Here is a 26,805-nt window from a genome sequence, read left to right on the forward strand (position 1 = left end):
TAAGCTGCCTTGAGTCCCAACTTTGGAGAAAGGTGGGATATAAGTACATTAATCAATCAATCAATCAATCAATCAATTAATTAAATAATTACTGTCTGTAGCTTTTGTGATTTATCACTGTTCAGGGAAATGGGGAACATGTGCAACAATATGTATAACCCATTCTCAGGTTTTAATAGACTTATTGTTTCTGTTTTTTGTCTTGATGAAAATTATGTTTTATGTTTATGATTTTTGTCCTACAAAACGGTAACAGTGAGAAAACAGGCAGCGTATCCTGGATGCCCAGCCGTTGCTTCTCCACCACAGTAGGAGCAAAAGTGCACTTTGGCCTCTTATTCAAAACATCTGCCTCCTAGAAAATTTTACTAGGAGTCAGAAATTCAGCAGCATTTCTCCTGCCTTTTTTATCAATAAGAAATTAACTTCCACTAATATTTTTCATTGTCGGATGACTCAGTAATGCAGCAGCTGTGCTGCTGGTGCAAGGAGTCATTTCAGAGTCTAGGCAACAGGCTTGTTGTTGTTGAGTCGCTTAGTCGTGTCCGACTCTTCGTGACCCCCTGGACCAGAGCACGCCAGGCACTCCTGTCTTCCACTGCCTCCCCCAGTTTAGTCAAACTCAAGGCAGCAGGCTAGCATCACCCAACTACCATATTTTGTCTGAGAAATGCACATGCTGGAAAAAAAAGCTATCATCATTTAGTGGACTCCTAAGTACAATTATAACTACCGTAATTACAATCAGGAAATGAGAAATCATGGTTACCAGAGTGAGAAAAGAAGATTGCATCTATACTGTATATAAACAGAGCTGGATATTAGGTATTTACACAAATGTGGATGCATATTTAAAAGCACATTGGACTCCATATCCCATTTAGAGCAATACAGTGCAGACAGACTGTATCTTCTCTTGGATGTATACAGTGGTACCTTGTTCTATAAACTTAATCCGTTCCTGAAGTCCGTTCTTAAACCAAATCCATTCTTAAACCAAGTTGCGCCTTCTCTAATGAGGCCTCCTGCCGCCGGTGCCCTTCCACCATTCAGCTTCAATTCGTAGACCAAGGTAAAGTTCACAAACCAGAACACTACTTCCAGTTTTCTGGAGTTCATAAACCAAATAGTTCGTAAACAGGGCTGTTTCTAAACCAAGGTGCCACTGTAGTCAGCGTTACATAGAATCTGTATTATCTTTATATCCATGGCTTCCAACCCAACTAGTAATATGTTTCCATAACCTTGTTTACACAAGGAGTTCCTTAGCTGGATAACAACAATTATCTTTAATTTTTGCAATGTCAGTGAATGCAAATTAGCATTGATTCATTTTGCTAGACTTACCATCATTTCCCAAATAAAATGCAGTTTTTCCTTCTTCCATATTATACTTTTCACCACATCATACTGGTTTATCAAGAGAATGGAACGTGCTGTTCTCTGAAGGAAGTATGACTGCATACTTTCGATAGGAGCATTATCTCTTCCTATTTTCACACATGGGGGGAGCGGACACACACTTACATTTCTAGAGACAAAGCCACAATAAATGTTCATGGCAATCATTATATAAGTTGGTACAGTGTGTGTTGTTTGTAGCCAGGGATTTGTGCGTTTCCTGATTCTTAAGGAGCTGAGGGGGTTTGCCATGTAATATGCGATGCCATATGCAATGGCACAGATATCCATCAGGTATAGAGCAACAAGCAGCTTTTATAAACTAGAAACCAGAGCTCTAAATCTACAATGGGGAAAAATCCACATTCTGAGACATTGATGTGCATTGATTGTTTTGCTATTAGCCATACAGAATCTAATTAAGAAGCTGCAATTTTAAAGGATGCTTCATCGGTGAGAGGCACTCCACAGAAACTCCATAGAAAAGATGAAGAAATCTGCTGTGACACAAATGAAGCGAGTGAGAATGAGCCTCTATGTTCCAATAATTTTGCTCCCTCCAGTATGGTCCTTTATGATACAGTGGAAGCTTTTATTGAAAAGGGCTGGTAAGGTCAAATTGCCTATTATGCATGGGTGATAGAATTAGTGTCTGCAGAAAGAGATGGAGAAACAAAGGAATGCATTAGACAAACTGTTTGCAAGGTCAAGAAAGCATTCCATCCATATAATTATGGACCAATACGATGATGCTGCAGTCAGCAGATGTCACTGAAGGGTTGCTTGCTTGCTTTTTTCTAATGAATTTTATGGGAAGTGAGGAACTTCAGAGTGGTTGATCTCCTTCCTTACCTTTAATTCCACAGATCATATGGCAGAAAAATGTTTGTTGCCAAGTACACTCTCAACAGGGAGCTGTAATCAATCATTGCTGAGTGTACCTGTGTGATGGACTTGTTTCAAAACGTGTTTCCCTCAGGAGCCAGCAATATGTTATGCACCACTGGGCACAGAAAAGCTTCCTTTTGATTTTGACTTTTTCAAAAGGAAAAGCAGCTTCAGAGGGATCAGTTTAGCACATGGGTAGGCAAACTAAGGCCCGGGGGCCAGATCTGGCCCAATCGTCTTCTCAATCCGGCCCGTGGACGGTCCAGGAATCAGCGTATTTTTACATGAGTAGTATGTGTGCTTTTATTTAAAATGCATCTCTGGGTTATTTGTGGGACATAGGAATTCGTTCATCCCCCCCCCCCAAATATAGTCCAGCTCCCCACAAGGTCTGAGGGACAGTGGACCGGCCCCCTGCTGAAAAGGTTTGCTGACCCCTGGTTTAGCATGAAGAAATGGTGAGATAGCAATTGGCCCTTTCTGCATCCAAGTGTTTCTGTTCCCCAAACTGTATCCTCAAGCTTTTCTAGGAAAAGCTATGGTAACGGGGATTTAACTTGTACATTTTGTACATGCATACAGGCTGTCTCAGGTTCCTTTGGGAGGAAGGGTACACTATAAATTGATGAATGAAGTGGATTGAATGTAAAATGCCCTTTATTAAACAGCCTTGGCCCAGTATACCTGAAGGAGCGTCTCCACTCCCATCACTCAGCCCAGACCCTGAGGTCTTCCTCTGAGGGTCTTCTGCTCGTTCCCTCACTGTGAGAAGTCAAGTTACAGGGAACCAGGCAGAGGGCCTTCTTGGCAATGGCAGCCTCCCTGTGGAACACCCTTGCATCAGATGTCAAGGAGATGAAGAATTACGCAACTTTTAGAAGACACCTGAAGGCAGCCCTGTATTGGGAGGTTTTTAATGCTTGATGTTTTTATTATGTTTTTAGATATGCTGTAAGCCACCCAGAGTGGCTGGGGAAACCAAGCCAGACAGGTGGGGTATAAATAATAAAAATTATTATTATTATTATAATTATTAGGCTGAAAACCTTCTCCACGTATAGAAGGGCTGCTTCTGAGCAAAAGAGCACTGTATGATAAAATGGACCAACTCTGACTTCCATTTCTGTTCTGCACCAGGAATGGACGACTCCCTCAACATTGCAGGGAAACACAGACGGAGATTAAGAGAATGATGGGAGTAAAAGTATCATTTGGTATTTGAATAATTGTATTAATTGGTTATGAATTGGTATTGTTACAATTGGGCTATTATTGGATTAATGTTGGGAAACTAATAAAAATGTATTTGGCTCTAAAAAAAAGAAAAGAACCAACTCTAAAGTTGGAGTTAGATTTGTCCTAGTTCTTCTGTAAGAGTCTGTAAAATTAGCATGAATGCAATTTGTACGATGCAATTGCATTTTGAAGTCTGGGGCTTTGAAAAGGCAGGGCTTGCAGTTCAGCTGTGGCACTGGGGTTATTTGCCCTCCCTTGCTTGCATCACTGAGGTATTTTGTATTTTTATATATATACTATATAATCAAGACAGACAAAGGGAGATAATGATTATTTTTAAACCAACTGTTTTTAAAGCTGTTGTGGAGAAAATGTGTGTGTTTGTGTGGGGGTGAAACTTAAGTGGATTTACTTTTTGGAGTACAGGACACCTCCCTGAACTCAGAAGCATTAAACAATCATCACCCAGTGGCAAGTGTCCCCTTTTGGGACAAGGTGCTTGAAAGGCATGCTTGGAAAATACTAGTTATCTGGATCCATTTTAGTATGGCTTCAGGCCTGGTTATGGCGTGAAAACTGTCTTGGTTGACTGGGTGGTGACATTTGTTGGGAGAGACGAGGGAGGAACTGAACCCCTGCTCATACTTCTTGACTGCTTGGTGGTTTTCAGTACTGTTAACCAATGTAGATGTCAGGAGCAACTCAGAGAGGTGGGGATTAGGGGCACTGTACTTCAGTAGTTCTCCTCATAATTCCATTTCCATTTCCAAGAAAGTAGTATTGGTGGGCCACTGAACAGCATTCTGTCTTGTCCTCTGTGCTCTTTAACAACTATCTGAAACTGCTATGAGTTGTCACCAGGAGATCTGGAACAAGGTGCCACCAATATATGAATGCAATTCAGCTCTCTCTCTCTCTCTTCCATCAGAATCAGGTGAAAGGTTCAGGTACTAGAATGCTTGGAGATGGTGATGGGCTGGCTGGATGTGCAGCAATAAAGTGAAAATGAAACTTGGAAAGAGCATTACGAGTCCTTGTTCTCAAGTGTGGGAACTATACCAGGTTCACCAGCTAGGACCCTTCTCCGAAATGAATTGGCCACTGTAAGCCATCCTGCAGTCACCTCCAGATCGGTCTGTTGCAATGCACTCTACATGGGACTGCCCTTGAAGGCAATTAATAAATTTCAAATGATCCGAAAGGCAGCAGCCAGATTACTGGCTGGGATTCCATTTAGAACTCGCATCATACTTATTTTAAAACAGCTGCACCAGCTGCCAATTCCTTCCTTCCTTCCTTCCTTCCTTCCTTCCTTCCTTCCTTCCTTCCTTCCTTCTAGCATTGGTGGTCTGTTTCATGGAGCAGCATGGGATGCATGGTTACTCCTCTCACAACACCAGCATCGTTTTCCAGCACCCATGTAGCCAAGGAGGCTCCTCCTGCTTTGGGCCCTACAGTCTGGTCTGCACACAATGGGGAAATTAAGAGAAAATTAACCCACGTTAGCGAGTGTTGCCCCTTCATGGATCACTGCCTTGCCGTGGCGAAGGGGCTTGAATAACTCAGAGAAGCTATGAGCTATGCCGTGCAGGGCCACCCAAGATGGACAGGTCAAAGTGGAGAGTTTTGACCAAACGTGATCCACCTGGAGCAGGAACCGGCAAGCGACTCCAGTATCCCTGCCAAGAAAACTCCATGGACAAAGGCAACAGGCATATAAAAGTTATGACGCTGGAAGATGAGCCCCTCAGGTCGGAAGGCGTCCAACATGCTACTGGGGAAGAGCGGTGGACAAGAACAAGTAGATCCAGAGCTGATGAAGTGGCTGGGCCAAAGCCGAAAGGACGCTCAGTTGCGGATATGCCTGGAAGCGAATGGAAAATCCAATGCTGTAAAGAAAAATATTGCATAGGAACCTGGAATGTAAGAACCATGAACCTGGGTAAGTTGGATGTGGTCAAAAATGAGATGGCAAGAATAAATATTGACATCCTGGGCATCAGTGAACTAAAATGGACGGGAATGGGCGAATTCAGTTCGGATGACCATCACATCTACTACTGTGGGCAAGAATCCCGTAAAAGAAATGGAGTGGCCCTCATAGTCAACAAAAGAGTGGCAAAGGCTGTACTGGGATGCAATCTCAAAAATGATAGAATGATCTCGATACGAATTCAAGGCAGACCTTTTAACATCACAGTAATCCAAGTTTATGACCAACCACTGGTGCTGAAGAAACTGAAATTGACCAATTCTATGAAGACTTACAACACCTTATAGAAATGACACCAAAGAAGGATGTTCTTCTCATTTTAGGGGATTGGAATGCTAAAGTAGGGAGTCAAGAGATAAAAGGAACAACTGGCAAGTTTGGCCTTGGAGATCAAAACGAAGCAGGGCAAAGGCTAATAGAGTTCTGCCAAGAGAACAAGCTGGTCATCACAAACACTCTTTTCCAACAACACAAGAGACGACTCTACACATGGACATCACCAGATGGGCAGCATCGGAATCAGATTGATTATATTCTCTGCAGCCAAAGATGGAGAAGCTCTATACAGTCAGCAAAAACAAGACCTGGAGCTGACTGTGGCTCAGATCATCAGCTTCTTATAGCAAAATTCAAGCTAAACTGAAGAAAGTAGGAAAAACCTGGACCGGTAAGATACAATCTAAGTCAAATCCCTTATGAATACACAGTGGAAGTGAGGAACAAGTTTAAGGATTTAGATTTGGTAGACAGAGTGCCTGAAGAACTATGGGTGGAGGCTCGTAACATTATACAGGAGGCAGCAACGAAAACCATCCCAATGAAAAGGAAATGCAGGAAAGCAAAGTGGTTGTCCAACGAGGCCTTACAAATAGCGGGGGAGAGAAGGCAAGCAAAATGCGAGGGAGATAGTGAAAGATACAGGAAATTGAATGCAGAGTTCCAAAAAATAGCAAGGAGAGACAAGAGGGCTTTCTTAAATGAGCAATGCAAAGAAATAGAGGAAAACAATAGAATGGGGAAAACCAGAGATCTGTTCAAGAAAATTGGAGATATGAAAGGAACATTTCGTACAAAGATTTCCATAATAAAAGACAAAACTGGAAAGGACCTAACAGAAGCAGAAGACATCAAGAAGAGGTGGCAAGAATACACAGAGGAACTATACCAGAAAGATATGGATGTCTCGTATACCCCAGGTAGTGTGGTTACTGACCTTGAGCCAGACATCCTGGAGAGTGAAGTCAAATGGGCCTTAGAAAGCACTGCTAATAACAAGGCCAGTGGAAGTGATGATATTCCAGCTGAACTATTTAAAATTTTAAACGATGATGCTGTTAAGGTGCTACACTCAATATGCCAGCAAATTTGGAAACCTTAGCAGCGGCCAGAGGATTGGAGAAGATCAGTCTACATCCCAATCCCAAAGAAGGGCAGTGCCAAAGAATGCTCCAACTACCGCACAATTGCACTCATTTCACACGCTAGCAAGGTTATCCTTAAAATTCTACAAGGAAGGCTCAAGCAGTATGTGGACCGAGAACTCCCAGAAGTGCAAGCTGGATTTCGAAGGGGCAGAGGAACCAGAGACCAAATTGCAAACATGCGCTGGATTATGGAGAAAGCTAGAGAGTTCCAGAAAGACATCTACTTCTGCTTCATTGACTATGCAAAAGCCTTTGACTGTGTCGACCACAGCAAACTATGGCAAGTTCTTAAAGAAATGGGAGTGCCTGATCACCTCATCTGTCTCCTGAGAAATCTCTATGTGGGACAAGAAGCTACAGTTAGAACTGGATATGGAACAACTGGTTGGTTCAAAATTGGGAAAGGAGTACGGCAAGGCTGTATATTGTCCCCCTGCTTATTTAACTTATATGCAGAATTCATCATGCGAAAGGCTGGGCTGGATGATTCCCAAGCTGGAATTAAGATCGCTGGAAGAAACATCAACAACCTCAGATATGCAGATGACACAACCTTGATGGCAGAAAGTGAGGCGGAATTAAAGAACCTTTTAATGAGGGTGAAAGAGAAGAGCGCAAAATATAGTCTGAAGCTCAACATCAAAAAAACGAAGATCATGGCCACTGAGCCCATCACCTCCTGGTAAATAAAAGGGAAAGAAATGGAGGCAGTGAGAGATTTTACTTTCTTGGGCTCCATGGTCACTGCAGATGGTGACAGCAGTCACAAGATTAAAAGACGCCTGCTCCTTGGGAGAAAGGCAATGGCAAACCTAGACAGCATCTTAAAAAGCAGAGACACCACCTTACCAACAAAGGTCCGCATAGTTAAAGCCATGGTTTTCCCAGTAGTGATGTATGGAAGTGAGAGCTGGACCATAAAGAAGGCTGATCGCCGAAGAATTGATGCTTTTGAATTATGGTGCTGGAGGAGACTCTTGAGAGTCCCATGGACTGCAAGAAGATCAAACCTATCCATTCTTAAGGAAATCAGCCCTGAGTGCTCACTGGAAGGACAGATCCTGAAGCTGAGGCTCCAATACTTTGGCCACCTCATGAGAAGAGAAGACTCCCTGGAAAAGACCCTGATGCTGGGGAAAATGGAGGGCACAAGGAGAAGGGGACAACAGAGGACGAGATGGCTGGACAGTGTTCTCGAAGCTACCAGCATGAGTTTGACCAAACTGCGGGAGGCAGTGGAAGCCAGGAGTGCCTGGCGTGCTCTGGTGCATAGGGGTCATGAAGAGTAAGACATGACTAAACGACTAAACAACAAAGCGAGTGTTGGGCCCCTTAGGCTTAAACTCAAGCACACTTACTGCTGGATAACCTTGGTTCTTGTGAAATTAGGTATATAATGCCTGTGATTTATATTACAAACATCTTGAATGTAGAGAGAAATTAAAACAAAATGGCAGTTATCTGGTGAAGGCTTTAAAGAAAAATAAGAGAGGGTGGTGGTTAAAGTGGAGTTTTAATCATCAGGGCTCTCCCTGCCCCGCACACCAACTCCTCCAAGCGCCTACGCATGCTGCCTCCTCTTATCCCAATTTCCATCCTCCACAGCCTTGCAAATACCATGCCATATCCCCGTATCTGTCCATTTGTCTACATTGCTTTGCTTGCATCCTTAGTGTAAGTGTGGATGATACAAACTATGGGCAGGGGGGGAAGGGTCAGTCAAATGTTGAGTGGAATGTACACAGCTCCTTTTATTATTTGCTCACAAAGTCAAAGTCACTGACTCTCAAAAATGAAACTTGCAGTATTTTGGAACAAGGAACAAGGAACACCGGTCCATGAAATTAATAGGCATTCCAAAAGAGCTGCTTGCAAATACAGACATACCAGAATTGCGTAGTGCAATGCACAGCCTGATGGTATCCCACAGAGGAAATGATTCTAAGTTTAAAAAAAAAGCAGACATTAACAAGGTGGCAATTACTACTTGGTCTGGTTGTGAACATGGAGATGGAGGCTGCAAAGATGAAGACATGGTCAAAAGTTGTAGTTTATGGCATTTGTTTTATGAACACTCACTCTTGGCAACATTCTTAATAGCCCAAGATTCTGTCACAGGCCTAAAATAAGACTATATATATATGTGTACGAATTAAATGTGTGACTCCTTCTTACTTGAAAAATAAATCAAAAAGCAATTGCCTTCAGGGTGTGCGTGTGTGTGAGCAAAATCATGAATGCTGTTCACAAAATTATTTTTCCCTGTGCAGTGGTTTCAGTGAAAGCCCCTCCCCCGCCCCACAAGCTATTTTCTCCAGGAGAGAATCTGCCATTGGAGACGGGACTGCTGGCGCAAAGGCAAGTCCAAACTTTAAAATTCAGAACAACCATAGTGTCCTGTTACAAAAAAAAACAAGAAGTAAATGCATACAAAAATCATATCAGATCACTAGAACGATACAATTTCCTCCTGGCTTGACAGTATACAAGCATTTGTCAGAAGTTTCTTAAGCTGGTTTCAAATAAATAGATCAGGAATCTCTACAGGTTTAGTCTAATTTATGAAAGCCAGAATCACAACAGAACTAAGATAATAGTATTGTGTTCTGAATTATTACAACATAAGCATTGCAGCTTTTTCCCGTGCGGATTTAAGAAATTCTCTGAGACATAACTTCCAGGGCTGCAAAATGAAATCATTTACCATCGGCGTGGCTTCAGTGAAATCCATGAGCAGATCTCCAGGTGCCAAGGCAAAGGGACCTCCAGGATCTGTAGGGCTCTGAAGCACAGTAAAAATTCAGGAAGTGTTAATGGAGCTGAATTGTAAACAAAAATAATTTCATTTGAGAAGATGAACTGCAGGAAATCTTAATTCTGTATTCACTAGCAGTGTCAGAACCACAACAATAACTGTAAGAGAGGCAGGGCATTTCTCAACTCTTCTTTGGCCTCCCAATTCAGGCGCAAAATAAAGCCTAGCTCAGCCACCACAGTCCTCCTTATGCCTGACCCATGCCATACAATGGGGCTGTGGGGTCTTGTGTTAACCCCCATCCAAAGATTTCAGGGCTCCTCCTGCTCTTGCACGTGTTGTGGAATAACCTCTTTTTTAAATACTGTTTTAAAATATTTATTTTCATGGTACAGAAGATAAATTTCGAGAAAACAATTGTTACAACAGTAAACAACAAATTACTTGTCCTGATGAAATTACAGACTTCTGTCAGGCCAAGTGTTAAAGTTTCATTTCATTACTCTAAGAGATCACGCCACATTTTCCCATGAGTGTTGGGTGGATTCCTGCCACTGCCTGAAGAATTTATGTATTCAATAAACATTTCCCATATGTTATAAAAGGAATATGGATTGTGTTTGCCCTTTGGTGCTCTCACCTGGCATGTTAGTTTCTCGGCCAGTGCTATTGACTGTACTCTTGTTAGACCAACACCGGTTTTCCAACATCTGGCTGTCTCTGTATGAGCAGCAGTCATTAGAAAGGCTAAGAGGTCATCTTTAGGATAATCAGGAGCAGGCAGGATCCTAAGCCCAAGCAGTGCTAGTGCAGGGGACACTTCCATGGTTTTCTTGTATATTCAGCTTATTTCTTTGAAGGGTTTGATAATGTCACAACACCACCACATATGGAAATATGTACCCTTGACTATGCATCCCCTCCAACAATTGGGATTGACTTCCTTACCCATTCGGGACAGTCTCACCGGTGTATAATGCTACCTATGCAGAAGTTTTAATGAGGCTTCCCTTATTTTTGCAGAAACTATTTGCACATCTAGGTCCATTTCCCATGGCATTTTTGTGAACAATATTGCCATATTCTATCCCATGTTTCTGAGTATTTCCACTTCATCCATCAGTCCCTCCCTGTCAGTGAGGACCAGGTCCAAGATAGATGATCCCCTTGTTGCTTCTTCCACCTTCTGGAAAAATGAAATTGTTAGCGAGGCAAAGGGGAAATTATCAGACGTTGCAGAGCTTCAGTTGTAACAGATATCGGGGAAATTGAAGTCTCTCATGACTGCTATGAATCTCCTTTTTGAATGTTTGGTAATCTGCTTTAGGAAGGCATCATCCAAGTCTTCAGTCTATAGCAGACCCCCACAGTAAGGTCACTCTTCTTTCTCTCTCCTACAATTTTTACCTATATTTTCTCAATCTGCTTTCCATGTTCCAGGTCAAGGATTTCTTCACAAGTGTACACATCCTTTACATATAATGCTACCCCCCCTCTTCCTGTTTGGCCTATTCCTTTTGAACAGATTATACCCTTCCCTCAATCCCTACATTTTAGTCATGGGTTCCATCCCACCAAGGTTCACTAATGCCTATCAGGTCATATTTGCCACCCTGAATTAAAAGCTCCAATTCATCTTGCTTGTTTCCCATACTCTATTCATTTGTATAGAGACAACTAAAACCATGAGTTGTTCCCTCCAGCTGCTTCCTTCTTGTAGTTTCTATACTTTAGTAGGTTTCTGGAGCACCACCTCAGTTTTTTGTGCATCAATGAAGCTATTATCCCCAGTACCAGGTATTTGTCTTTTGTCTGTAATGTTGTTTCTCTCCCTCTCAAAATCTAGTTTAATTTTTTTTATATAATATTTTATTAGGTTTTATCAATAGAAAAGTTTAGAAAAATACAAAAACAAAAAAGATACAAAATTACAAAATACAAAAATACAGACATTAAACACAAAGAAAGAAAAAGAAAAAACACATATAAAAGAAAAACAAAAAATCCCTCTTTCTTAATTTCTCATCTTTAGTTAACTTATTTTCCTGACTTTCTCACGTCTCCCATTTTTGTATCCCTTTTAAAAATTAGTTCAGCAAATTCATGTCCTATTAGTTTATCTATTATTATTCCCATCTTACATTTTACCTTGTTGCTAGAACCCCTTCAATTCATTTCAATGTCATCAGCATTCAAAAATTTTACAATATTTCTGCAAATAAGTTTTAAATTTCCTCCAATCTTCTTCCACCAACTCTTCTCCCTGGTCTCGGATTCTGCCAGTCATTTCCACCATCTCCATATAGTCTATTAGTTGCATCTGCCATTCTTCCAAGGTGGGTAGGTCTTGTGTCTTCCAATGCTTTGCTATGAGAATTCTTGCTGCTGCTGTAGCATACATAAAAAAAGTTCTATCCTTCTTAAACACCGATTGGCCAACTATGCCAAAATCTAGTTTAAAGCTCTCCTGATCAGGCTTGTGAGACTCTTAGCTAGTCAAGTTGAACATGAGACAGAAAGTTGAACTTGCAGGGACTCCTTGGCATTTCAGGCTTGCATTAGCAGAGGGGAGATTTTCAGTAACAGCAAGGAATGTGAACCAAATATGCTTATCGAAGACAACCATGAATTTATGAGTTGCACCCTTACCTGCTGCTGAGCCCACATTTTAACCCACCCTTCCAGTTATCTGTATGTACCTTTGCACATGATGAAAAATGTCCCTCCAAGTTTGTTCTCTGTGACACAGGAGATGCTGAGGAGTGTGATGGCGATGCCCCAACCGCTGCTGCAAGTGCTGGAGGAAGGTCATCTTCATCACTGGGTTGTTAAAAGTACAAGAAACTTTGCTCACTACAATATTTTTAAGTACTCATTTTCATGGGGAGGATAACCTAGAAAACATTTTCAAAATGTCTACCACTTGTTTCTGCTCGCCTCTTCAGTTCTGCTATATTGTGTTTTTCTGAAAAGTGTGTCACATACACACACTAGTTGCTGGTACAGGAATCTCCTAATGCACATACAGAGTTGTACATCTAGGGAGGATGGATGCTGAGGGGGCTCTGACCAGGGCAGAACGAAGGCATCGTGACACCCAGGGCGGGGCGTTGCTACGTAGGGTGCATGTGTGGTGTTGCTACATACGATACATGCACCGTACATAGCGATTCCGCACATGCACTGTACATAGCAGTTTGCCAGTGGCAGGGCTCCAGTGCCATATGGACAGTGCCGGGATCTTATGCTGCAGCCACGAACAGAGGATCTTCTACATGTGGCTGTAGCAGTGACAGAGGGATCCCACCACCGTCCATATGGCGCTCAAGCTGCACTGGCAGCAAACCACTATGTACAGCGCATGTGCAGTGTCATTATGTACAGCACAGGTGTGCGACACTGCACATGTGCTGTACATACTGGTTTGCTGCCAGTGCTGGGATCCTCTGCTCGCGGCTGCAACTGCGGACAGAGGATCCTCCACATGCGGGTGCAGCGGAGCGATGGCTGCTCGTGCCGCGGCAGCGGGGTGAGCCTGTTAGGATTCTCGCTCCGTGTTTGCAGTCATGGGATTGTTGTCTATCACATGGCGGTGTATGTTTTCATTCCACAGTGTAGGAAGTGACGGAGACAGGATGTTTTGTACTACTGTGTTCCGGAATATAGGACTATTGTCCTTTGTTCTTTCTCTCTTTGCTGTTTGATGAGAAAGAGGAAGGAGCTAAGGCAGGATGCTCCAAGTGTATGATATGTAAATAACTGTAGATTAGCCAAAATGCTGTGTTACTGAGTTCTGTTATGCAAACTGTGAATACTCTGTGGATCCCAAAGTGTGCTGATGCTTCTTGGTATCAGTTGCTGTGATGTTTGGGCTGAAGAGAGCTTTTGAAGGAGGGAGAGAACATGCCAGTCAGGCATATGTCTCTGCCAGAGTCCTACACGAGAGTAGGACAATCCTAACAGAGCCCCTGCAGGATGCCTTCTTGTCACCCCCCAAAAAAAAACCATGGCACCCGGGGCGGACCACCCTGCCCGCTGCCCCCCCGTTGCGATGCCACTGGCTCCGACTGCTGCATTAGAAAGCATCTACAAACCACTTTGAAAAAGCATTTTGTTCAAGAGATTATATCAAACGACAATATAAAACAGCAACGCTTCCATATTGGTTGGAATTTTTTTTGTATTTAAAGCTCCACTTACCATTAACATATCTGTAGATTACCGTATGTATTTATGGGTGACAAAAATTGAGGTGCTTCCTTTCTGATTCTCACCAAATGCATTCATTATACAGCTATAAAATCACTTCAGTGGTTTGGGGAAACCCTTCTCACTCCACCCTTCCTTGCCAAGATAAGTCTCCCCCCAACCCCCAACCCCCCCCTTCACACACACACCTTGAATACGTGAATCTTGCCACATACAAAGCCACTCCTAGCTGTGTCTGAGGAGTCTCAGCCTCCAATAAAAACCAGGTTTCAGGGGCAGCAAGAGCAGCTCCTGGCTGCCTTCCTTACTCCTCCTCAGAGCACACAATAACCCATGGCAACACCCTCTTTCCTAGGGTATTATAAAACAAAAAGACTGTTTTCTGTGTTAATTAGATGCTATATTAATGCAAATGGACAGGTTTTAGTTCCTTGACCTTGTTAATCTTTATTTTGCACCAAGGCTGCTGACATTCTTTTAAACTATCCCCTTCATACGCAGCAGGGATAATTTGGCTTTCTCCCCACTCTTGCTAGGTGAATTTGTTTCCTTGTACTCATTTGTATGGAAGTGGAATTTTCTCATGCGGCTTGCCAATTGAGTAAATATTCTCAGTCACTTGAAAATAACAACTGCAGGTTGGAGAAGAAATTTAGTTTCACACATTCTGGCTGCAAGCTGGAGCACCAGACATTTGCCCAATTAGCTTCCTTTAAAAGAGGATCACCTGCATTTTAACTATTTAAAGGCCTTTTTTTAAAAAAAAAAATGAGGGCATGGTCACTGTTTCTTGTATAGAAAACTCTTGTCATGTTCAATAGTTGTGAATGAAGCTTCAAAAACGTGCATGTTAACACTTAGATCTGCATTCTGCCACTTGTATCAGTCTAATTTTAACTTATATTGCAATATGTTCCTTTTCATACTCATTAGAGAAATGTGACTATAACAAATGGCTAGTGAAAATAGTTGTGATGAGCACAAGCAAAGTGAATGGCAATTCCAGAATCATTTTCATCGCAGTTTAAAACAAAGCCAACCATAGGAGCCAACTCCTGGGGGCCGAGGGCTCGTCATCTCCCAATAAAACATTTGAGGGGGCTGGGGCCCCAAATTTGATGGGCATTGCCATTCAAATGGAGTTCATGCACTGTGTCATGCGATTGATTATGTGGGGTGGGGCTCACCTGCCTCCCCCCCCCAATATTTTATTCAAGCTGGCACCCCTGAACCCATCATCAGTCTGGAGACTAGTTGCACAGTTTTCAGGATTCTTAATCATATATTGAGGCAAACAATATTACTTCCTTCCATTTTTCATTTTGTAATTTTTTTAGCAACAAACCATAATAGAATTTCAATGCATTACAAACATTCAAATGCTCCATGTCAAGCCTTAATCCAAAATAAAACAGTACATACGGAAGTGTGTGTAAGTGGAGACAGAACTTTAAACCAATAAGCACATTGTGTCAATATAACTAGCTTGTGTTATCGTGACATTCAAGCAACAGCAGAAGAAAAATCTGTTGATGTACCACAAATATACCCTTAACTAAAACCCAAAATGTTGACTGTGTTTCTGTTGCTACTACAATGAATTGTGTTGTTCTAAATGTAATGCATGTACTCTTGGCATGCAATAAATACTCTAATTTTTAGAGATAAGTCAAAGTTCCTCAGAAGACCTATTTTTTGAGATGTTTCTTTTCCTCCCTCCTCCCCCCTACTAAAAAGCCAATAAACATCTCCAGATATTCTCCCCCATTCTCCCTCTCTGCCCCGCGATGCCCTGGCATAACACTAGTAGGCTGGAGCTACATTGATCTTATAAACATTATTAAACATAACGTTCCATAACGTTTAATGGCAGTTTCCCTTTGCTGCTCTGCAGTTCCCTCTGGTGTCACATTTTAATAACACATTTTAAGTTATAAACTTAGATCTGATGTAGGTCTGAGGTATTATGCAAAATGGAGGCCAGGTTGCCCAGCCAACAAAATAGATAGTTACACAAAAAAATAAAAGTGAAATGAAATAGCCTTGGGGTGGGAGGGGGACGAAGCTGTAACCTGGTTGTTGCTCTTGGGGAGCCCCACTGGGAGGAACTGTTGGAGAATGTGGCTGAAATGTTCCCTCCCATTTCTTCTACACACAAACAGAGCAGTGAATGTTGGAGGCCACTTGTGCACAGCTGTAACATTAATTTCACTGGAATATTCGCAATGTAACTTAGTCTGTTTAATCACCATTCACAGCACTCAATTTATTCAAGGATTCTCAGCTCTCTACATTCTCTTGTCTTGCTCCTAGACCATAGCTGCCAACGTTTCCCTTTTTGTAAGGGAAATTCCATTATTCTGAATAGGATTCCTCGCAAGAAAAGGGGAAAATTGACAGCTATGTCCTAGACCCCATTAAAAAAAATCCCCATAAATAGTATTATTTTCACAGTGGGAAAACTATGCTGATTGAATTATTAAGATGTTTTGCTTAAAGAAAGAAGCTAGTAAGTCAGCAGGAACACAGTTTGCTGCCTGGCTTGCTGTGCACACAGGCTCTGATTTATTCTCTCTACTGGGCATGCTCAATGGACAATAAGGTAAAGGTAAAGGGACCCCTGACCATTAGGTCCAGTCACAGATGACTCTGGGGTTGCGATGCTCATCTCGCTTTACTGGCCGAGGGAGCCGGCATTTGTCTGCAGACAGTTTTTCTGGGTCATGTGGCCAGCATGGCTAAGCTGCTTCTGGTGAACCAGAGCAGCGCACGGAAACACCATTTACCGTATTTTTTGCACCATAACACTCACTTTTTTCCTCCTAGAAAGTAAGGGAAAATGTCTGTGCGTGTTATGGAGGGAATGCCTACGGGTGGCATGCCTACGGATTTTCCTCCTCTAAAAACTACGTGCGTGTTATGGTCGGGTGCGTGTTATAGAGCGAAAAATACGGTACCTTCCCGCTGGAGCAGTACCTATTTATCTACTTACACTTTGACGTGCTTTTGAACTGCTAGGTTGGCAGGAGCAGGGACCGAGCAACGGGAGCTCACCCCGTTGTGGGGATTCGAACCGCCAACCTTCTGATCGACAAGCCCTAGGCTCTGTGGTTTAACCCACAGCGCCACCCACATCCCCAACTGACAGTAGTAATCAGGAATAATAAAGAGCAGGGGGCTGTGGCAATGGCAATGGGAATGGCAATGGCAGGGCAGGGCATCATGAGCCAAAAGTGCAAGCTAAGAGTTCGTTTGAATTTAGGGTTTTTGAAGCAGTTAGTAGATGTAATATGGGGGGTTACTCAGGTTGCAAAGCTAATTCAACAGTTCTGGTTGCATTCAGAAACCCTTGCCTGCATACAGAACTGGGGGGGGGGCGCTGTTTAAAAACCAGGAAGAGCCACAGGAAATTCATCCAGTCTGCATGTTATTGTATATAAGGGGGGCGAACATAATCCAGTGTGTGTGTGAGCTGCAGTTGTGCACTTCCTTTCCACTAGAGGCCTGTCCTGATTTGTTTTGTTCACCTTATCTATTTGTGACTTGGTAAAGTTTGCCAAGATCTTTCAGTCTCCTTTGTCACTTCTGCTGAAGGGGGCCAAAAACAAATGTGACAAGTCACACACTGAACTGTTTCTGGTTACTTTATTAGTAGACTTTGATTCCACCTTTACTCCCCATGGAAAGTCCTCAAGGAAGCCTGCAGGAGTCTTTCCCGTCATCTTCACAACAATGCTGAGGTGCAGAAGAGGTGGAAAGAAGGGCTTGGCCCAAGGCTATTCCATAGGCTTCAGAGCTGAGCAGGGATTTGAATGCTGGCTTCACTGTTCCACTCTTTTAAGTCAGCACTCTCTTTCAAACTGGACCACTTGTCTTTTTCCATGTGATTGTGAAACAACCTCAGTGCAAAAAGACTCCTCTAATTTTATCCCCTTTTTTATTCCTCTTCCTCTTTGTTTTCTTCACAGCTACCTTCACGGTCTCACTATTCTCCTCCCTCTTCAATCACTTCTCCCCAATGGCAAAGCAGCAACCAAATGCTCCTGACTGCAAGGTGTTTCCTGAGCTGGCTTGGCCTGTCACCTGAGGCAAAACAGGAATGGCCTCCTCCTTTCCTCCCTCCCTCCACTGCTTCCCCCACTACCGTTTCCACAATCATCTCTCACAGAATCATAGAATTTAGAGGTTGAAGTGATCCTGAGGACCATCTACTTCAAGGACGTCTAGCTCCCAATACACTGTGATCTACTCACAGTATAAAAACTGGCAGTGATCTACCCCTAGTTGTTGATCTTTTTTTAGGAAGGAGATTGCCGAGGGGCCAGAAATCAGCCAGGAATCTACCAGGAACACCCTGCGATCTACCAGTGGATCACAATCTACTTGTTGGACATGCCAGATTCTAGTTCAACCCCCTGCAATGTTTTGAGGACTGTGAGAGCCAGGGCATGGTGAGGGCAGAAGTAGGGGGGGCTGGCTCTTGCCAAACTCAGCAGGAGCTGGAGCACTTCCTCAAAGCATTGCCGCCCGGCTTCTTCATCTGTGGAAAACGGGTTAGTTATGCCACCTGCCGGGACACCTCCTTTTCTGCTTCAGAAGTGGTTGGGTGGGCAGGATGCCACCTCTTGCACTTCCACTGACCGAGGCAGGAGCTTCACCCCGTCACAGGGGAGCTGGCTCTGTTTCTGAGGGAAAGGCCTGATGGGGTAGGGTATAACCTGTTGGATTCAGGGTGGATGGATTGGGAGAAGGATGGTGGAGGTGGGGAGGCATGTCTCTGTGAAAGGAGAGAGAAAGAGAAAGAGGAGTGGCAGAGAGATGAGGGACTTTCCATGGGTCAACTGTTGTCACTGCAACATCATCATTGTGTGTGTGATCAATATTGTGTGATCTCCGTAATCAGGACCAGCAGGACATTGCTGACTTCGCAGGCCAAGCCTGAAGTTGTCTGGGGGGTGGGGGAAGCAGCACTGATGAGACTCTAAATTTTGTATTATGCCACATCCCAAGGCTGCCATTTTGTGACTGGCACCCACAGCATTCAAAATGTGCCCACTGAACCGAAAGGTTGGCAACTCCTGAAATGGACCCATAGGGAAAACACATCTGAAACAGTGTACAGCAGCCATAATTGGAATTATACTCACAAGCTGTACTGCCTCATCAGTTTCCTCACCCGTGGTGCTTTAACTTCCTGCTTCTCAGGTACACTGCTTGTCTGTGTTGTCTCCGGCCGTAAAGGGGCTAGATTTCTAAATGAAGAAGAAGAAAGAAATGAAAAAAGAAAAGAAAAGACAAAGTTAGGACTTCTGGGAGAAGATATCATTTGTTCGATATCTTAGGTAGGTAGGTAGGTAGATACATATCTCAAGTGTTTGTTTGTTTGTTTGTTTGTTTGTCTCTCTCTCTCTCTGTGTGTGTGTGTGTGCGTGCGTGTGTGCATACACACCCACACCCTACTATGATTTTATTTAATTGTATGAATTGTTTTCACGAATTTGTTGTTGTTTGCTTTATATGCTGTTGTGTTTGCTGTTATAGATTGCAATGTTTGCTGTTTTTTAATGCTATTGTGAATATTGTGAGCTGGTTTGAGCTTAACATCTGTTGCTGGAAAAATGGAATACAAATACAGTCATACCTCGGGATAAACACTCTTCAGGTTGAGCGCTTTCGGGTTGCGCTCTGCAGTGACCCGGAAGTAACGGAGCACATTACTTCTGGGTTTTGCCACTCGCGCATGCGCAGACGATCAAAATGATGTCACGTGCATGCGTAGAAGCGGTGAAACGCGACCTGCACACGCACAGGCGTGCTGTCGCGTTTTGCGTTCCGTTCGGGATGCGAACAGGGCTCCAGAACGGAACTGTATTAAATCAACTCAAATCAGCTACCAAAGATTATCTCTTTTTCTTTCTACACTCCACAGACCCCCTCTCTCTTCCCAAGAGCAGCTTTTTCTCCTGCATCCTAGACCACAGGTGCTCTTCTACCTCTCTTTCTGCGCAAGCGCCTTCCAAAAACCCACAGCTTGGGAAGCTAATCTCTCACTCCCGAAACTCAAAGAAAAGCCCATGCAGACAGGCAGGTCCATGGAGCAGCTGGAGAAGCACACCCCGCCCCCTCTTCCACACCCCCCATATTCAAGGAAACTCCAGGGATTCCCATCACTCCCACTTCCACTAGGCAGACCTATGGTCAGAGGAAAGCCATCTCCACCACTTCTCCTCCCTGTATAAAATACTTCATCTGGGAACTGAGCTGCTTGCCTCTGCTCCTGCCACCTCCACCATGCGGAGGGGCAGGTATTGGCTTTGCTGCTGCTTCTCTGCCCCCCCCACCCAATACTGTAAACATATTAGTTAAGATCCTAGAAGCCATTTCATGGGAAATCAACCTGGACCAAAGGAATTTAAGTTACAAGAGAGGAGATTTCAACTCAACGTGTAGAAGAAATTCCTGATCATGTGAGCAACTAGAGGACCTTTGAGGTGCCTTCTAACCCCAGTTTTTATGTAGTTTTAGTAACCAGTTATCAAAGCATTTCAAGTTTCTTTGTTTTTTAAAAAAGTCATCTAGCTATTTAGTTTCACCTTCAGTATACTCCTAGGGTTGCCACCTGTTCTGGATTATACAGGATTGTCCCATATTTCAAAATTGGCTTCCAGGTGGAAAAATCAAAATTAGAAACAGAACTGTTAGAACCTAAAACTAAGACTTTGTCAAAGATGTATAACTTGCTGTTGAAATGGAATACTCAGGATGAAACGGTGAAATCTGCTATGATTAAATGGGCACAAGATGTTGGACATAACATTATGTTTGCTGACTGGGAACAGTTGTGGACCACAGGTATGAAATTTACGGCATGTAATGCCCTAAGAGAGAATATTATGAAAATGATATACAGGTGGTACATGACACCAGTCAAGCTTGCAAAAATCTATCATTTGCCCGATAATAAATGTTGGAAATGTAAAGAAACTGAAGGTACATTCTTTCACCTTTGGTGGACATGCCCAAAGATTAAGGCCTTCTGGGAAATGATATATAATGAATTGAAAAAGGTATTTAAATATACCTTCCTGAAGAAACCAGAGGCCTTTCTCCTGGGCATGGTCAGCCAATTGGTGCCAAAGAAGGATAGAACTTTCTTTATGTATGCCACAACAGCAGCAAGAATACTCATCGCAAAGTACTGGAAGACACAAGATCTACCCACCCTGGAAGAATGGCGGATGAAGGTGATGGACTACAGTGGTGCCTCGCAAGACGAAAAGAATCCGTTCTGTGAATCTCTTCGTCTAGCGGTTTTTTCGTCTTGCGAAGCAAGCCCATTGACGGATTAGCGGATTAGCGCTATTAGCGCTATTAGCGGCTTTTAGCGGCTTATCTGCTGATCGGATCAGCTGATAAGCGGCTTAGAAAAAGGGGGGGAAGGAAAAAAAGCCAGCAGGAACTCGCAAGACATTGTCGTCTTGCGAAGCAAGCCCATAGGAAATTCGTTTTGTGAAGCACCTCCAAAACGGAAAACTCTTTCGTCTAGCGAGTTTTCCGTCTTGCGAGGCATTCGTCTTGCGGGGCACCACTGTATATGGAACTGGCAGAAATGACTGGCAGAATCCGAGACCAGGGAGAAGAGTCGGTGGAAGAAGATTGGAAAAAGTTCAAAGATTATTTACAGAAACATTGTAAAATTAATGAATGTTAGAATGATGTTGGATGGAAACTAAGTGGTCTTTTGCTGTAATGCTATAAGGGAATATGAGAAAATGGTTATTAATAGGTAAAAAAATTAATGTTATAAACATTTAAAAATTGAAGATTAAGATGAATGAAGAGGGGAGGGATTTGCTGAATTAACAATTGGAACTGGAATACAGAAAAGGAAGGCGTGAGGAGGTCTGGGAAATAAGCAAATGAAAAATATGTGATAGAAAGATTGAACTGTTTTTTTTAACTATTTTTATTTTGTATTTTTCTTTTTTCTTTTTTCCTTTTATTCTGTAATTTTTCTGAAAATCTTAATAAATATTTATAAAAATAAAAATACAGGATTGTCCCATATTTCAATGTAAAATGCTACGTCCTGTATTTCATGTCTTCTCTCTGCCAAGTTAGGAATCCTCTCCAAATACATGTGTTTGAAAGGGTGTGTGAAAGGTCAGGTATTTAAGCTCTGGGTAGCCAAGCAAAGACGGATTTGGAAATTCATGTGTGTGTTGTGTATGACAAATTCTAGAGGGGGCGTCCTGTTAGGCTACAATAGATTGTAATGGATTGCGATGAAGTCACTTCAGCACCAAATGAAAATAAACCCCCACCCCACCCCCACTGCCATGCCCTGCCCTGTATTTTGCCAGAACAAATGTGGCAGCCCTACTCCTCCCCAACCCACAAAGGAACACACAAACTAAGATACAGAGTTATGGAGACATGTTATGGAGAAAAGCAAAATACAGATAAACATAACAGAGAAGTCTAATTTAATCTTGCTATGGTCCAATATATATTCCAAGCTAAATATGTCAGAAGTGCACCTTCTTCTAGATTCATTAAGTTGTTTTTCGAAGCTTTTGCAACAGAAATTTCTATTCTGCATGTGACGGACCTACTCTAATTACACATTAAATACACTAATTTCGTCAAGTTGCATTTTCTTCTAAATGTAAAAACAGCAGTAGAATATATTTAGATCATAGTTCCATTTATATTTCACAGACCATTAAAAATGTGTAAGATTCTGCACTGCTAATGAATTTCAAAAGCTCATCCCAGCATTTGGGGGAATTTTCCAGTGCTGTCTGACAGGGATAGCACATTCAAACAAGTTCATTTAAAGAGAACTCTGAGCTCTCTCTGCATCAGATGTTCAACATACTGGGGTTCCTGAACAGGAATAATCATTATATTGTTGGGAGTAAAGCAGCAGCGCTTGTTGTATCTTACCTGATAATAGACAGAAAGGCAACCTATTCCTCCTCTACTGATTTCTTCTTCAGTGACTACGTGTTGATATGTAGATTGGTTTTTCTCATGGAAAATGCTAATGAAGCAGCACAAGCAAGACTTGACTTATTTATGTATTTATTTATTTAATCGATTGATTGATTGATTGATTGATTGATTGATTGATTTATATACCACCCTTCATAATACAATCTTAGGGCAGTTCACAGACTAATAAGTAGTAGTAGTTTGGGGAAATGGCCTCATGGGCCAGTTTAGACCCCTTAGTGGACCAAGAATGGCCTGTTGTCCAGGGTTTCCCTACCTCTGGGTTAAAAATTTTTAAATGAATAATGATAGATACCATCAGTGGATAAAAGCTGACTAGGCTGAGCCAACAGTTTGTTTTAAAAAGAATATTGCGAGCACATGTTTAAACATTTGGCATTCCAAACAGCCCAGACGGCTTTTGTGTGCGTTCCACGAAAGTAGTGGCTCAACAAATGTACCACATGACAAGTGATATTAAAAACAATGACAATCAGGAAAATCAAAATAGGCTGATCAGAAATGCGAGGCAGCAAATGTTTCCTTTCTTCAACTTCACAGGTTTTGGAGCACATTTCAATCCACACATACACACACTGGCAGAGGATTTTGTTGCCCTCATCTGATATGGCAAGGCTCCAGTAGGCATTGGCCAATTATCATGATTTATGTATTTGTTCCATTTGAATTTCTCATTCTCCCAGGAGCCAAAAGAGTGGCATTGTAATTTTATGAATTCTCATATATATTTATTCCACCCTTTCTCCAAGGGTTTTTGGGCAATATATGTGGTTCTTCTTTTTACTCTCTGTGGTAGATTATGTTGGCAGGGAGTGACTGACCCAAGATAATCCAGAAAGCTTTCTGGCAGACCAGAGATCTGAATCCAGATCTCTACCACCTCAATCGTCACAATAACCCTGCAAAATAAATTAGTCTGAGAGAGATTACGTCAGTAATTTAACAAAATTAACAAAGGCTATTCAACAACTATTCAAAGGCTATTTTGCAACTCAGTGTGGATTTTAACCTGTTGATATCCAAACCTAACATTCTACTAGCCAGTGTACCAAGAATCAAGTTGGCTGGTTGTAATGTTATGAATTTGTGGGTGACAGATCCTCCCTTAAATTCCTGGGTCTAGGGTGTGTTGGAGTTTAATCAATGCTTGGAGTATTAAAATAGGCTGCCAGAGGCTGAATTTAGCAGTGTCAATTTACAGGCCAAACCAGTTTTTCTGTGTTCAGGAAATCACCTGGGAGAAAAGCCATCATCATGGAGAACAAAAGGAAGGTAATGAGTGATTAGCAAAGCAGATAGCAGAGAGGTGTAAGCCCCTCCTTCAGAGAGAGAGCGAGCAGAGAAAAGGGGTTTGTCTGTTAAAGGCAAGGGGCTGCTCACAGGGCCGAGGGTCAGGGCTGATTTCTGCTGCATCCAAGACTGTGGCCGTGGGAGAAGCAATGCTAGAAGCCCCTCCACCACAGCCTCAGGTTATAGATGTACCGTATTTTTTGCACCATAACACTCACTTTTTTCCTCCTAGAAAGTAAGGAGAAATGTCTGTGCGTGTTATGAAGGAAATGCCTACGGGTGGCATGCCTACGGATTTTCCTCCTCTAAAAACTACGTGCGTGTTATGGTCGGGTGCGTGTTATAGAGCGAAAAATATGGTATGTGTAAATAAACCATATATCACAAAGGCAGTCTCCACTGTGCCTTACAAGCTCTGGAATCTCTTACCACTTAGAGATTGGGGAGGCATGGAAAAGTATATTACACTCTTCCCCCCAAAATGGTCCCACATGTATCTCAAATGGGGAGGAGGAAACTGGCAGCAGAAGTGCAGCCCTTAGAAGGACTCTCTTTGAACATTGTACTCTAAGAATTATTATGTTGGATATGGCCCCAACTATCACAAAAAAGCAACCATTTTCTCATTCCAGCACCAATCTGTTCTCTTTATGGCACCTAGTCTGTGCCAGATTTTAGCTCTGCCAGATTCTTGTTTTGCCAGAGCTTCATTTACAAGACTCAAATCTGTCTGGAAATCCTATTTCTCCATTTCTACTTCATCAGTCCAATATGAAAAAGGGTGAAGTACAATGAAGATGGGGCAGTTTCTCCACATAAAGCCATTCTCTCCCCCCCCCCCCGACATAAATAGGAAGCATTCCAACTAATGTATTAATTGACAGCTTCAGTTTCTGAAGCAGCTGTTTTTGATTAGGCACTGAAAACATTCCAGTTCTATTGTACCTAATTATAAAATAGTAATAAACTAATTCCATAAAAGTGACAGTGACCTGAAGACACAAATTTAGATAAATTTGGTTTGGACCACTGATTCTTCCAAGCTAGACCTCTCTGCCCCGGGCAGTTAATTAGGGATAGGGGACACACACACACACACACACACACACACACACACACACACACACGAATTAGATTATATTTACAGGGAGGAGATACCAACCACTAACACTGAATAGCCTTGAAAACTGGCATGCAGACTGAAGGTGTAAATAGGTGAATAAACCATATTTCTTAAAGCCAGACAGTCTCTGCTGCGTCTTCTATTCTCCAAAGGGACACAGACCCCATGGGCTCTTGCCACCACTTGGCAGAGAGAGGGGCAGGCTTGTAACAAGAGGGACTTTTGTAACAATATTCAAGGTTTACATATTGGACCCTAACAAGAGAGATTTCCACCATTTATTTATTTTTTCAAACTGTAGCCCTAAACAATAGGAATACCCCCCTTCTCTGTGTGTGTTTGAAAACTTGGGGACGATGGGAAATTAGTTTGCATACCCCTACAGTGGAAGATTCCTGCCCTTTGTGAAGAACTTGCTTTTGGGGGGAGAGGGAGCATCTAGGACATGAGTGGTTGCAACTATCAACTAGATTTGTATCCTTGACAAGCATGTACTGCATTCTTTGACGATTCCAATAACTTTCATTAATAATCTCAACCCTGCAAATAAGAATCCACAGACCTGACATTAGGGTCCTGCAGACTGGAAGCATTAGGAGGATTTGTCAAAGAAGTTTCTTCTTTTCCAACCTGTTGAAAAAATAACTCTACTTTAGTACAGTGCATAGTAATTTAGTGCAGTACATAGATTCAGCACACAAATACATTTGGCAGTGAGTGCTTACTTTTGAATCAAGGCTAACACTGTAAAGGTCTTCTCCTGTACTTTCCAATGAGAATATTTTGTAAATGAATCACCAGAAATCACAATTGTGTTGTTTAACAAGAACTGGGGGCTTTAGAAAATTGTAGGCATATAAATACTTTTATTTCCAGATTAAACTAGACTCATTTTTGTTCGCATTATTCTTTAGGCAGCTATTCTAGGCCAGTCTGCAAAACAATAAACTTTTACTCCAACTCTCACACCCAGCTCATTATACAAATGCAGTGATCTATGGGAGCCTATGAGGAGCACACAGCAATTGCTGCTAAGCTCATGGTTCATTTGCAGAGGGGCTATTTGCGCTAGCACCATCACTCACATGCCTTCCACGACTGCTTTGGTTTGCAGCCCTCAGCTGGAACAAGACCTCATACCAACACAATACAGTGGTACCTTGGTTCTCAAATGCCTTGGTACTCAAACAACTTGGAGCCCAAACGTTGCAAGACCAGAATTAAATGTTCTGGTTTGTGAACATTTTCAGAAGCCGAACGTACTCTATTTTAAAGAAGAAGAGTTTGGATTTGATATCCTGCTTGATCCCTACCCGAAGAAGTCTCAAAGCGGCTGACATTCTCCTTTCCCTTCCTCCCCCACAACAAACACTCTGTGAGGTGAGTGGGGCTGAGAGACTTCAAAGAAGCGTGACTGGCCCAAGGTCACCCAGCAGCTGCAGGTGGAGGAGCGGGGAATCGAACCCGG

General features: G+C 42.5%; 1 protein-coding gene across 4 annotated transcripts in view; it reads right to left on the reverse strand.

Annotated features, from left to right (window-relative positions):
- The window catches only part of EPB41L4B (erythrocyte membrane protein band 4.1 like 4B), a 146,423-nt gene that overhangs the window by 16,358 nt on the left and 103,260 nt on the right, over positions 1-26,805 (reverse strand). For 2 of the 4 annotated variants that reach the window (XM_081168511.1, XM_081168510.1), the window contains exons 19-23: positions 25,900-25,967; positions 19,054-19,158; positions 12,397-12,517; positions 9,647-9,724; positions 8,830-8,883 (exon numbers count right to left, since the gene is read on the reverse strand). In XM_081168511.1, coding sequence (XP_081024637.1) covers positions 8,830-8,883; positions 9,647-9,724; positions 12,397-12,517; positions 19,054-19,158; positions 25,900-25,967 — 426 coding nt within the window. The remainder of the gene's footprint in view (positions 1-8,829; positions 8,884-9,646; positions 9,725-12,396; positions 12,518-19,053; positions 19,159-25,899; positions 25,968-26,805) is intronic. The other 2 variants (XM_081168514.1, XM_081168512.1) reach the window with 1 other exon arrangement.

The sequence above is a fragment of the Podarcis bocagei genome, assembly GCF_964188305.1.
Source record: "Podarcis bocagei genome assembly, chromosome: 13".
Taxonomy (NCBI): Eukaryota; Metazoa; Chordata; class Lepidosauria; order Squamata; family Lacertidae; genus Podarcis; species Podarcis bocagei.